At 59.7% G+C, this 12,736-nt stretch overlaps 1 protein-coding gene across 1 annotated transcript in view; it reads right to left on the minus strand.

The window, feature by feature from the left end:
- OBSCN (obscurin, cytoskeletal calmodulin and titin-interacting RhoGEF) overlaps positions 1-12,736 on the minus strand; it is a 175,887-nt gene that overhangs the window by 13,005 nt on the left and 150,146 nt on the right. Inside the window, exons 71-89 of the mRNA XM_069540562.1 lie at positions 12,114-12,192; positions 11,766-11,890; positions 11,413-11,610; positions 10,726-10,758; positions 10,488-10,586; positions 10,107-10,325; positions 9,628-9,700; positions 9,197-9,264; positions 7,767-7,886; positions 7,473-7,612; positions 6,893-7,093; positions 6,685-6,767; positions 6,234-6,407; positions 5,310-5,466; positions 4,854-4,970; positions 4,606-4,770; positions 4,341-4,499; positions 4,029-4,206; positions 3,345-3,458 (exon numbers count right to left, since the gene is read on the minus strand). Of these exons, the coding sequence (XP_069396663.1) occupies positions 3,345-3,458; positions 4,029-4,206; positions 4,341-4,499; positions 4,606-4,770; positions 4,854-4,970; positions 5,310-5,466; positions 6,234-6,407; positions 6,685-6,767; positions 6,893-7,093; positions 7,473-7,612; positions 7,767-7,886; positions 9,197-9,264; positions 9,628-9,700; positions 10,107-10,325; positions 10,488-10,586; positions 10,726-10,758; positions 11,413-11,610; positions 11,766-11,890; positions 12,114-12,192 (2,502 nt within the window). The remainder of the gene's footprint in view (positions 1-3,344; positions 3,459-4,028; positions 4,207-4,340; positions 4,500-4,605; positions 4,771-4,853; positions 4,971-5,309; positions 5,467-6,233; positions 6,408-6,684; positions 6,768-6,892; positions 7,094-7,472; positions 7,613-7,766; positions 7,887-9,196; positions 9,265-9,627; positions 9,701-10,106; positions 10,326-10,487; positions 10,587-10,725; positions 10,759-11,412; positions 11,611-11,765; positions 11,891-12,113; positions 12,193-12,736) is intronic.

Genomic DNA, 12,736 nt, shown 5'->3' on the forward strand with positions numbered 1-12,736 from the left:
GTCCGGGAAGATCCCACATGCCGCGGAGCGGCTGGGCCCGTGAGCCATGGCCGCTGAGCCTGCGCATCCGGAGGCTGTGCTCCGCAACGGGAGAGGCCGCAACAGTGAGAGGCCCGCGTACCGCAAAAAAAAAAAAAAAAAAAAAAAATCAGAAGTGGGCCTTCGTCTCCCTGTGCCCAGAGGGACCAGAGGCCCTACATGCGCATCTGATATGCCAGGCACCTGAGGCAGGGGGAGAACTTAGATTTTGATGGCTCTGCTGGACACAGGCATCTGATTCCACTGATGGGATGTGAGCAAGGTTCCCAGAGAGCAGGAAAAGTAATGTCACCTTGGGGTCAAGTCAGGGTGCTGTGACTGTGGCTTCTACCTCTGTTTGGAATTCCCTGCTCCACACAAGGGTGGGGACACCCTACACTTGGATAGGTGGCTATAGAGCATGTAACCAGGTCCAGCCCAGCAACCCGTCACTTCCCAAGATTGCCAACAGAACCCCAGGAGGAGAAAGGAAGTTCCAGGCCTCCTGGGTGATGTGAAAGGAGCCAAGCTAACGAGAGAGGCCGAGTCCAAAATCAACAGCCAGAGAGAGTGGTGGCTGGCAGGAGATCGTCACCAGCCCAATCCAGTCACCGGTCCTGTGGCTCCAGCTGGCTTGGACAGGGTGGCTGTAATAGGGTCTGCTGTGCAGGCTGACAGCTCCTGGTGGGAGTCCTGGGCATTGCAGCCACCCGCTTTTCCTTCCTGCTGGCATGCAAGGACCAAGACCAGAGGTCCCTGCATTCGCATGGGCATGATCTCTAATACACATCGCTGGTGCTCTCTGCTCCCTGCTGGCTGCCCCCCCGGGGGGGTTGTGGATCAGGACTTGGCCCTCACCCCCGACACTCAAGCTTCTGCCAAATGAATGACATTTTGCTGGCTGGTGAGTCTGATTTCTCCTGCCAGATGCTACTTTTCCTGGCAAAGGTTATGTGCTCACTGACCTTGAGATGTTGTGAATGCCCTGGATATGTGGTTTGACACTTAACAGGCTATAGACAGGTGGGTTGAAGACACTCTTCCTTGGGTCCATGAACCATGGAGGCAAAGTGAGGCCACTGATAGGGCTCCCACCAGGGTTCCTGTGTGGAGCCGTTGCATTGCACGTGGCACTGAGTTCCAGCGCATGCCAGACAGGGGACTGCCGAGAGAGGCTCTGAGATGAGAGAGGTGCACATCACTTGGGGTGGACCCCCCCATCTGGCAGATGGGTGCCTCTCAGGGCCATCTGTGGTGTTTCCAACTGAGATGCTGCTTTAGGTCGGTGAACGGCCAGCTCTGGCCACACCACACGGCTGTGTACGCTGCCTGGACCACCTGCGGTTTGAGAACCTGTGTTGTCTCTCACAGAAGCTGCCCAGCATGAATTGACCATCTGACTGTCCCTCGCCTCCTCTACTCACTGGACACAGCTGTCCTCAGAGGGGTCAAAGCCTGCAAGCTGCTCACAGGGTAATGGTCAGTGGATTGTCTGGATACAGCTGGGAACCTGGGATCCCACTCTGACTGTTCCTGGGCATGGTGCATCCCTCATTCCCCTCAGATGCAGCCCGGCGGGCACACTTTCCCGGGGGCAGCCCAGCTGAAAGGTGGCGGCTGAGGGGCTCATTCTTACTTCTAAATAACTTTTATGGAATGGCTTTGTCTCTCTGGACACATCGTCACAGGTGCAAGTTTGGGGTGTGAGAAGGGATGGCAGGGAAATGGAGCTGCACTACATATGGGTTCTGTGAGGCAGCTGGGAAGGGAGCTCCACAGACCCCAGGACCCCACAGACTCCAGAAGCATGATCCCCTGGCTGCTGCGGGGGACCAGCTGCTGCTCCACTGACTCTGGCCTGAAGCTCTGACAGTGGGACTGGGACAGTCTCTCTTTCATGTCCCAGCAAAGTGCTCCTGCATGTCTTCTCCAGCCCCATTCTTAGCCATTCGTGGGTGAACAAATGCCCCAGCTGGCTGTGAACAAGCAGGACAGGAGGACTGACTTCCCTGGGACAGCTCCTCCAAAACCAGGACTGGACTTGGCTACTGGGACTGAACTAAGGATTCAGGATTTACCTGCCAGCCCGGAGGAGACCTACCTGCCAGCCAGGTGAGGCCTAATAAGAGTATCTTGGTTTACCTGGGAACCTGGACCATGCCAGGTGGTCTATGCCACACTGTGATTTAGGGTGGGGGCTTTAGGCCATACTGCATCAGCTTGACCTCAGAGGGGCCAGAGATTGAGGTCAGCCATGCAGGTGGTCAGCCTACGTGAATGCCCCAACAGAAACCCTGGACAACAAGGCTCAACAAGTGAGCGTCCCTGGTTGGCCACACTCCGTGTGATGGCACACATCTGTACTGACAGGAACAGGCATGTCCACACAACTCCACGGGGGGGACATCTGGACCATACCTGGATCCCCAACTGGACCCCACCCCATGTGCCTCTTCCCTTTTACTGCAGTAAACCAGAACCCTGAGCGGAACGGCTCTGCTGAGTTCTGTGAGTCCTAGTGAATCACTGAACCTGAAGGCGGTTATGGGACCCCCAACCTTGCAGTTCGTGTCCAGTGAGAATGGTCTTGGGCTCCTGACCTCAGTGTTCCTGGGGACCCCCAAACTTTGCAGCTCCCATCACACACAGAGTCAAATCTGAGACCCACACGGCAGCCCTCAAGGCCCAGCATTCCCCAGCCTCATTCCCCACTACACCTGCCTCAGTGCCTCCCCCTCCCCTGTCCGCCTGGAGCCTCACTGCCTATTTGGAGTTCCTCCAACATGTCTGCATGATGACTACTCTCTGCCCTTCACTCTGCCTTATTTCTCTGGCTGGTCACAAATATTACACATTTGTCTATGTGCTTGTCATCTGTCTACTCCCCTAGAAGGTCAGCCTCCTTGGACAAGGTTGATCTGCCTGTTCACTGCACCTTCCCTGCACCTGGAATGGTACCTGGGCACTCAGCACAAACATGGCAAATGAGAGAGCTAATGAGTGAGATTCGGTGGTGGGCAGAGTCACTGCGTCAGAAACACGATGCATACCTAAACAGCCTCCGCCTCTGTCCCACCTCACCCACCCGTGCACGCTGGCCAGCCTGTCTTTGATTCAGGAGCAGGAGACTGGAACAGGAGGCCTGTCTCTTGTGTCCAGCCCCTCAGCCTGGGCATTGCAGCCACCCGCTTTTCCTTCCTGCTGGCATGCAAGGACCAAGACCAGAGGTCCCACCCTGGATCCCTGGTCCCCTGCCCAGCCTGATTCCCTCTGGGCAGCTCTTGCTTGTTGCAAGATCAGTATCCACCGGCCCCCCAAAGGCCTACCTTTGTACCAGCTCACGATGGGCTTGGGTGTGCCCGTCACACGGCAGGCTAGTTTGACTGTCTCGCCCAGCTCAGCCGTGCAGTCGGCCAGCTCCTCTTCAAATTCCGGGGGGCCTGGGGATACATACACAGGGCCTGGAGCACCCACCCGTCCCCTCAGGTGCACACCTGGCAGGGCCACAGCCCCATGACCAAGGATGTGGTTGCAACAGATACCACCCCTTGTGAGCCTTTATCCATAGTCCCACACTAGGGCCTGGATGGGCATTAGGGTGAGCGACACAGGTTGGCTGTATGCTGGGGAGTGGTAGGGACTGTGGAAAAAGAGGGCATGTTGAAATGGAATCCTCTCTCCTGTTCTAAGTGAGGAACTTCCGGGCCCTTCACATTCCTAACAGTCTGGGCACCTGCCTTGTGCTGGAAAGCCCCCAGTGAACCTCGAGGCTCCCCTCAATTCTGGTCAGGGCCAGCCCTACACTCTGATTAAGGGCTCCCGAGAGGCTGGGCTAACCAAGGTAGAGAGAGCCACTTGCCCCAGAATCGAGCCCCTTCCCTTGTGCCTGCCCAGGTAGGGGCAGGGCGCCAGGGCTCAGGACCTGCCAACCTGGGTGCCCGCAAGCCAGACCGCCAGGCTGAAAGGTTCAGCCTCCCATCCAGCCTCGCCTCATGAGCCCAGGCACTCACGCCACACGGGCAGGGCCAGGCGCTGCTGGATGCCACAGATCTCCTTCACCCAGGAGTTCTTGGTGATGACCGTCCGCGCCTGCAGCAGGTACTTGCGTACTGAGTCCTCCCGCTCATGCCAAACCTCGAAGGCACGGTCATCGCCCTCCACCTTGTCGTTCAGGTCGATGCTGCTCAGCTGTGGGGGGAGGATGCAGGCTGAGCCATGGTCACCCAGGACTGGGCTGCAGGACTGGCCAGCAGCCTCCACCTGCCCGCACATCCTGCATGGTCTCCCTCTGCCCACCCAGGCTCCGCTGGCACCCTGCAAACCTTCATCATGTTCCGGAAGACGTAGCTGAAGGTGTCAGTGCGCGAGTCCCGCTTGGGCTTGCAGACCACCAGGTGGTGGCGGAACAGGAAGACATGCCGGTGGTGGCCCTTCCACGGCATCCGCGCACCCGGTGTCCCCTCCCACACAATGAAGTGGCCCTGGGAGAGCGGTGAGCCTGTGGTCAGCCATGCCCAGCCTGGAGTCCAGCCCTCCACAAGCCCTGGCCACCTGCCCAGGCCCTCCACTGCACCCCTAGCCCCAGACCTGGCGGATGGGCTCGCCTAGAGCCTCCAGGGTGCCCGGGTAGTTCTCCATGAGCGACACGTGCAGCTGGTTCTCGGCACGCTGCGGCAGGGCCGACACCACTGCGTAGGCCTGCTCCAGCAGTGCACAGTTCTGTCCATTCCGTGCCTTGTTGCGGATCAGCTCCTGGGGGAGACTGCGGGTCAGGGCGAGACCTGGGGTGGCTGGGCATGGGGGTGGCCCCGCAGTCCCTGGCCGGCCGTGCCTACCTTGAGGAGGGCCTGGTACTGCTGGACCCGTTCCACCGGCTGCTCCAGGAAGTGCTGCAGGGACGGCGGGGGTGGCTGCGAAGGATCTGCGGCTGACAGCACCTCCTCAGTGTATTTCTGTGGAAATCGCAGGGCTGGGTTCAGGGCGGGGGGGCACAGCCTCCAGATGGCTTATGTCCCCAGAGCCCCAGAGCTGGTGGATCAGGGTCCCACACACAGACCCTCCTCCACAGGTGGGCCCCACCACTGCCCCAGGTGATGGCCGGTGTCACTGTCTAACAGGTGAGCAGAGCTTGGGGTTGGGGGGGGTGACCCTGCCCGCTTTTCTAAGCTAGGGGCCAGGGGGCCTGGGCAGGCTGAAGTGGGGCCTGAGCAGGGTCAGGGAAGATGATCTAAGATCTGGAAGCCAGCATCAAGCCTGGCGAGTGGAAGCAGGGCTGACGGGCAGAGGAGCACCTTGTAGAACTCCTGCACGGCCGTGCTGACCATCGCCGACTCAGCCTGCACTCGGCCCACCAGGAACTCCAGATACTTCTCAAAGGCTGCCTGGTTCTTGATGAAGCACATGGCCACGTCGTCATCCGTGTCACAGCTATGCAGCTCCTGTGAGAAACTGCCATGGAGGGGAACAGTGGTCAGGTGAGGGCTGACATCAGGACCCTCACCCACGACCCACAACCCAGCCCCAAACCCTCAGGTTTGGGAAGAAACAGGCTCCTTCCCAGGGCTGGGCTCCTGTGGATGACAGTGAGTGTTCTGGGCTGTGAGGGCCACGCATATGTGGTATTGCAGGGCGTGCACTTATGTGCAGGTGTGCAAGCACGTAAGGGAGTACGTGTCTGTGGGTGTACATGCATTCGTGTGTGTGCCATGTACACGTATGCCCACATGTGAAAGGCTGTGTGTGAGTGTGCAGGTATGCACGTGTACTTGTGTGTGCCCATGGACATGTGTGCACACATTTCTGGGGTATGTCTGTGTACTTGGGTTGCAGTGGGTAGGTGTGTCACAGGCACTTCCGGGGATAAGCCAGGTGCACGTGCCTGTGTTCCTGGGGACATGTGTGTACAGGAGTGTGGTGCACCAGTGGGTGAATCGAGTCATCAAAGGTTCTGTCTCTTCTCGACTCCTGCCCACTCTCCTGAGGTACAGCCCTGTCGGTACACACATGTGCGAGTGTGAGCATCCACGTGTGTATGCACATGTGTGGTGTGTGTCCGTGTGTGTAGGCGTGTGTCTTGTGCATGTATGACTTGTGTGTGCACACATGTATCTACACATGTGAACAGTGTGTCCACGTGTGTGTCTAAGCATGTGTGTGTATACATGCATGTACACACAGGCCGGGGAATAGCCTTGAGGCCCACCCTGCATGCCCACCTGCTATGGAAGTGACTGATGTCCTGCACATTTCGGAAGATGACTGCCTTCTGGCTGGCCACGGCCGTGGGCACGTGGGGGCAGTGGTCCAGGTACTGCATGTGGTGGTTCTGCAGGAACTGCAGCTTGCCCACAAAGGCCTGCTCCGAGCTCAGCAGCTCCTGGATGATGGAGCTGGGTGGGGAGACAGCCATGAGGGGAAGACCCAGGAGCTTAGCTGCTGAACCGGGCACTTCCAAGTCACGTGCATCCTGCTGCCCACTTTCAGAATGGGCCTGGCAAGCTGGTGGAGGGAGGGCACCCTCACACACCAGGCAGCCCCACCACACGGAGTTTCCAGGCAAGGTCCCGCCAGGTAGAGGCAAGCCCCAGGGGACTTGGGTGTAATTAGCATCCTGGAGGCCCCCCACAGGAACCCAACTTCCCACAGTTCCTGCCGGTGGCCCCTCACCTCAGCCTCGTCTTGTACTCATCCTCCGACACAGCCTCCCCGGGGAACTCAGGGGCCTCAGCTGGCCCCCACTCAGGTGACAGCTGGTGAGAGACAGGAGAGGGTCATAGACAGCTTGAGCACTAGCCTGTCCTTCCAGGGCGAGGCTCCCGCCTTCATGGGGAACGGGGGTACAACCCCAGGACCACCCTTCCAGCCATCCAGGTACCTTGAGCCGCTTGTCCAGGTAGGCAGGAGACACCCAGCCTTGCCGAGAGAGGCTGGATTTGGTGGGTTTGGTACGCACAAGCCAGCGCAGCGGGTGCGCCGAGTCCAGTACCTCCACGTACTGGCCCTCCCGCAGCGAGATGGCGTCCTGCTCAGCCCCCAGGGGCAGGTAGTCAGCCGTGACCACATAAATGTCAAAGATCTGGGGGGGAAGTCACTGAGTCAGACCTGGAGAGGGGCCAGTGGGCCTCCTAAGGGCCCAGGCTACAAGGCCTCTGGAATTCAGTGGAGAAGAAGCAGCCATCCTGAGATTCCATGAAGTTCTAGAACAGGCTCAACCCATCTCTACTGATGGAAATCCTACCGGGGGTGCCAGGTGGCCTACCCCAAAGAGACAAGGAGGAACCTCTGGGGTGCTGGGGGTGTCCTGGGTCGCAGTGGTGATATTGGCCACTCAGGTGTGTGCCCACCTCCTCTGCCCCAGCTCCCCCGGCCCCCTACACCAACTCCACCTTCACCCTGTCCCTGACACTCTCATACCCCCTTGCCCACCCTGCCCCACCCCTCGCCTGCCCATGCACCTCTCCCCGGTAGTCTCCATCCTCGGACTCTGAAGATGACTCCTGGACGCTGGAAGAGGGGCGTGACCGGCCATGCCGGGGGGATGCGGACGGCGTCTTGGACTCCTCATCGCTGTCACCTCCAGGCACCTGCAGCGTGGCTGGGGGACACAGGGCACATGATGCCTTCGAAGGGCCTGCCCCCCATGCCGCCCTCCCATGGGTCTACAGGGCGTTCAGGTGAGGAGGGGCCCCAGTCCTGGGGGCTCAGTCACGGCCACCCCTGGACTTCACTCCATCGCCAGCTACCCTTACCCTGTGTGATCTTGGCCGACACCATCTCTGTGATCTGCGACGTGAGCTTCTTCAGGAACTCCTCCGTGCCCACCTCAGCCAAGGACAGGTGGCCGCAGGCCTCTGATGACGGAAGCTCTCCTGGGGGCCAGACCCTAGCTCAGCCAGCCATGTGCTCCACAGATGTGCCCGAACACCGCCTCCAGGCCCATCCTGGGCTTTGGGGTCAGAGTAGCCCAGGGACGCACAGACTTGGGCCAGAGCTGCCAGAAGCAGGGAAGGCTGACCACAACTAGGGGTCTCTTTGGCTCAAGGGCAACTGAGCCAAGGTGTGACTTAGGGGACCACAAACTCAGGCATGACAGTGGGGGCAGCAGGTGGCTGTGGGGAGAGCAGGCAGTCAGGGGACAGCAGGTAGCCAGCATGGTTGCAAGGCGGTGGGCAGGTGCAGCTGAGGGCAAAGCTGGGTAAATGGTCAGGCTGGGGTTGGAGCTTGGAGCTGTGGGGTCCCCAGTGGGGTTTGTGCCAAACTTCCATTTCTGTTGGCCACTTGGCCGCTGGTCTGGGAAGGGGCTCAGAAGGGACGGAGATCACAAGGACCTCAGCCAGGCAGTATAATACGAGGGCAGGTCCTGGACACTGAAGGCAGGGGGCAGGACCCCAAATTGTGGCCCGAGGGCTGGGGGGGCCAGACCCCTGGCAGCTGTGGTTTGATGGCTTCAGGTCGACCTTGATGGAAGTGGGATCCTTTGCAGGTGTAAGGGGCTGGGAGCAGTTGCTGGGGTTACGGGGGAATGAGGGCGGCTTGGGATGGGGGCAGCACAGGGAAGGGAGGGCTGGGTAAATTAACAAAGCAGGTCAGTGGAGAAGTGATCCCAAAGGTGGGCAATGGGTACGTGGGGTGCACGGCTCCCTCCTCTCGACTTCTGTGCAGACTCAGTATTCTCCATAAAACAATTTTTTAAATATGCCAAGGTGCTGGGGCCCTGTGCAGGTGGCCAGGAAGCAGCTGGACATGTCAGGGGGCAGGCACACTTAGAGGCTGGGAATAGGGGGACCCAGCTTGGGGGCAGGGGGAGAAGCCCTGACAAAGTGGGGGCCCTGTCGGCAGCATATCCAGCACCCGCCTCCCCGAACTGCCCCCATGCCAGCCCTGACTCGGCAGCTGCCTGCTCCTAGGCACCCATACAGCCCCCTGGACGTGAGCTCTAAGCCAAGGGCTGGTCCAGCCCAGGGGCCCCCGCGAGCTTCCACATCCTCGAGGGTCAGAAATGGCCCGGAGACCAACCAAAGCTCAGAATTAGGCCCATAAGAGGGCAGGGAGGCCCAGCCCAGAGCCAGGCAAGCAGGTGTTCCTAGGGCCACACGGTCCTGGGGCCTGCCAGCGGGGCAGCCTCCTCCACACCCCCTGTCCCCCACCCTGCACAGACGTGTGCCCACTCAGCCCGTACCTTTCCTCTGCCCAGCGAGGTCAGTGAAACCTGAAGGTTGCGACATCTGTTCAGAAACAAGTTGGGTCCTAAAGGGGGAGGAGGTATCCTGAAGGGCCTGACAGAAAAGAGGGTCTGGGGGCAGTGGGCCTTGATGCCACAGTCGGGGCCCTGGGGAAGTCCTCTCTTTACAATGGGGACCCAAGCCACATGGCCCAAGAGGGCCAGAGCTGGGCTGGGATCTGCGATGGGGCTCCCTCCCAGCAGCAGCACTGCCCCCCACCAGGACCAGGACCCCACTCACCCAGGACCTGCACTCCCAGGACCCACACTCCCGGGACCTGCACTCCCAGGACCCACTCTCCCAGGACCTGTACTCCTGCACTACCAGGACCCACACTCCCGGGACCTCACTCCTGGCCCCTCTGCCTCTTGAGCAGCCCCTCACTCACCCCTGCAGGAAGGTGGAGATGAGGGCCTCCTTCACCCCGGCCTGCTCCTCTGCTGCCCCAGCCTCCTTAGGTACTGTCAGGAGAACAGGGTGAGCGACCAGGATGACACCTCATACCCTCGAGCTCTGATTCTGATCGGGACCCCTGCCAGGGATGCCTGGACCACCCCCCAGGGGGCCTTGGCCCTGTCATCTGGAGCCCCGAGGAAGACTGTGCCCAGTGTTCCAGCTTGGCCCACAGTCATCCCACCACTGGTAGGGATGGGAATGGGGTCTGCACTTGACTCACCCGCCCTGGGAAGAGCTGAGAGTGACCCAGGAAGAAACCACTCAGGGCGGCGGGGGGCTTCTAGGAGAGTCTCAGCTAGCTGAATGGAGCCCACAGTGTAGGGTGTGGGAGCTGGCCCATGAGCTCTGAGGCTGCACACTACCCACACTGCCCCTCTCCCACTCCTGGCTGGGTCACTCATGCCCACTCACAGCCAGAGACGTGCAAGCTTGCGGAACAGAGGGCTTGGCCAGCAGTGTTTGTGGCGATGCAGGTGTAGGTGCCCTGGTGCTGTCGGTCCACATCCAGAAGGACCAGGCTGTGCTGCTGGGCAGAGCTGGCCACTGTGTAGCCCGGCGTGTGGCAGCCGATCCACAGCACACCCTGCTCAGCCTCCTCCCGCAGCCAATGCACAGCTGGGAGCGGGTCTCCTGCAGGCGGGAGTAGATGGTGGACAGTCTCCCCACACCAAGAGGGTGGCTCTGGGAGGCAGGGGTCACCTCTGAGCCTCCCTAGGAGGGTCCTGAGTGGGTGCAGGGGGGGGACCTCCCTGGGGGCTCTCCTGAGTGGGACAGGGAGGCAGGACATCTCACCTTCAACCTTCACTGAGAAGGTGATGCTGGAGCCCTTCTTCACCTTCTTGGAGGTGAACTTCTCCAGGAATCGGGGTGGCACCAGCTGTTGGTGTACATCTGGAGAGACATGGGCCGGTTGGTGGTAAACAGTGCAGAGCCCCAATTCCACGTGGTCGTCCCCCTCACGCACCCTCACGGAACCTGTCCCCAGGGTCCACCCCACCCTCCCTCCCTCTGCCCTCTGGAGTTGGCTCACCGAATGCTGGCTTCTCTTCCGGTTCATTGGGGCCTGAAGAAAGCACAGAAGTCAGGTCTACAGCACCAAGGTGCCCCCTCCCCTGAGTGGGCCTGCCTAGCAGGGTGTGAGTCCCGAGGGTGGCCCCGCCCATTCCTACACACAGCACCTTTCCTAAACCTGGCCGTGCAGACATGGAATTCACTCAGTCCCCACGGACCAGATGGAATGTTACCCATGCCGGCCCAGGAGTCTGGGGCGTTGCTCTGAAACTAACTTGGGGATGCTTGTGCTCAGAACGCCACAACTGAAGCAATGCCACGGGCAGTGTTGGGTCCCTAGATCAGGGCAGATTTGGGCAAGACTTGGAATCACCTTGCAGTGCTCAGAACTTTGGAAAATAAGGAAGTTAAGACCTCTACTCCCCCAATTACTACCTGCCTCTTCCTCCACAGTCTACGGAGGGCTCCATGCTTGCCTGGGCCTACTCCACCAGCTATCTACCCTGCTTGCTGGTCAGTTTTTCATGGGCCCCACGCCCTCTAAGGGCCCATGTTCTCTGGGAGCCAGCTTCTGGCCACCTGTGACTTTTGCACACAGGGGCAGTGACCACTGGGCCCTAGCTCCCAGGCTTGCCACAGCATGGTTTATAGGTGAACATCAACCTGGGTGTGGACACCAAGCTCTGCTGCATCCCTGAGCACCCACCTCGGACCAGCAGCCGAGCAGACGAATAAGCAGCACCCACAGTGTTGCTGATGTAGGCCGAGTACTGGCCAGCATCCTCGCTGGTGACCGAGACAATCTCCAGGGTGTGCAGTGTCTTCCTGTCCGTCATGCAGATGTGTGCAGATGCAGTCAGGGGCTGCCCATCTTTGAACCAGTACAGTCGAGGCGTGGGGTAGCCTGGGGCCGCAGGGGGAGTGGTTAGCACAGGGCCACAGCCCAGTGGACACCATGCCCTCCACAGGCCCTCACAGACCCCTGGGTGATCTAACCCTAACCCTAACCCTCCCTCTGGTGGGAGGCAGCTCCTTTCCCTTCATCTCTCTCCCCCTTACCTTTCACCTTGAGCTGGAACTTGGCCAGACGCGTGCCGGGGGCCACCTGGAGGTCTTTCAGGTCCTCCACGACCTGCGGCAGCTGCCCCTCCTCTGGGGTAGACTCCGTGCCCTCCTGCTCCCAGCTGGCAGGGAGAACCAAGAAGGGGCAGATGTGAGATGGACCAGTGAGGGGTCCAGGACAGGAGGGGACCAGGGTCAAGCATGGATGGCTTCTGAGGTCTCTTCTTTCCTGGACAGAGACTGCCGTGGCCTGGTTGAAGGCTCCAGCATTTGGATTCTGTCAGTCCAAGCCAGCATTGCCACCCCCCGCAAAGGGCCCAGGACCACCCCTGCACGACCCTCTACCTGGACAGGTAGCCTTGGGCGCTGAAATAGGACGAGGTTTCCGTGGCATCCACAGCAGTTTCGTAGTCGGTGCTGGTCACTGAGGATGAAGGGTGGAGCTGAAGTGAGGCCTGCACCCCATCTGCCTGGGGAACGGGCCCCACCCCAGAGGCTACCTGATTCTCACTGCGCAGCCATTCCTGGGAGCCACTCACACTTCTGAGTCAGAAGGCATGGGGGACACAGCTACCCTATGGCCCCTCCTTGTCCCCAGGCTGTTACCAGCCCATGTTTCCAGGCCTATAACTAACTACAACTTATAAATACTGGCCTATAACCAACAACTTATAAATACTGGGCTTCATAAATAGCAGACAGTGGCAACAACAGCATCTTCCAGTTCCAGCCAACTAAGGAACAAGGATAACACAGGCCTCAAAACCAACAGCTGGGACTTCAACTTCTAGCCACAATGGAGAAGAGGGCCTGGATTTACCCTCTGCTAAGGTCTGAATGTTGTGTCCCCCCAAAATTCATATGCTGAAGTCCTAACCCTCAACATGACAGTGTTTGAAGATGGGATCTTTTTGAGGTGATCAGGCTTAGATGAGGTCTTGAGGGTGGAGCCTAATGAATGGGATTAG

The sequence above is a fragment of the Delphinus delphis genome, chromosome 3 (genome assembly GCF_949987515.2).
Source record: "Delphinus delphis chromosome 3, mDelDel1.2, whole genome shotgun sequence".
NCBI lineage: Eukaryota > Metazoa > Chordata > Mammalia > Artiodactyla > Delphinidae > Delphinus > Delphinus delphis.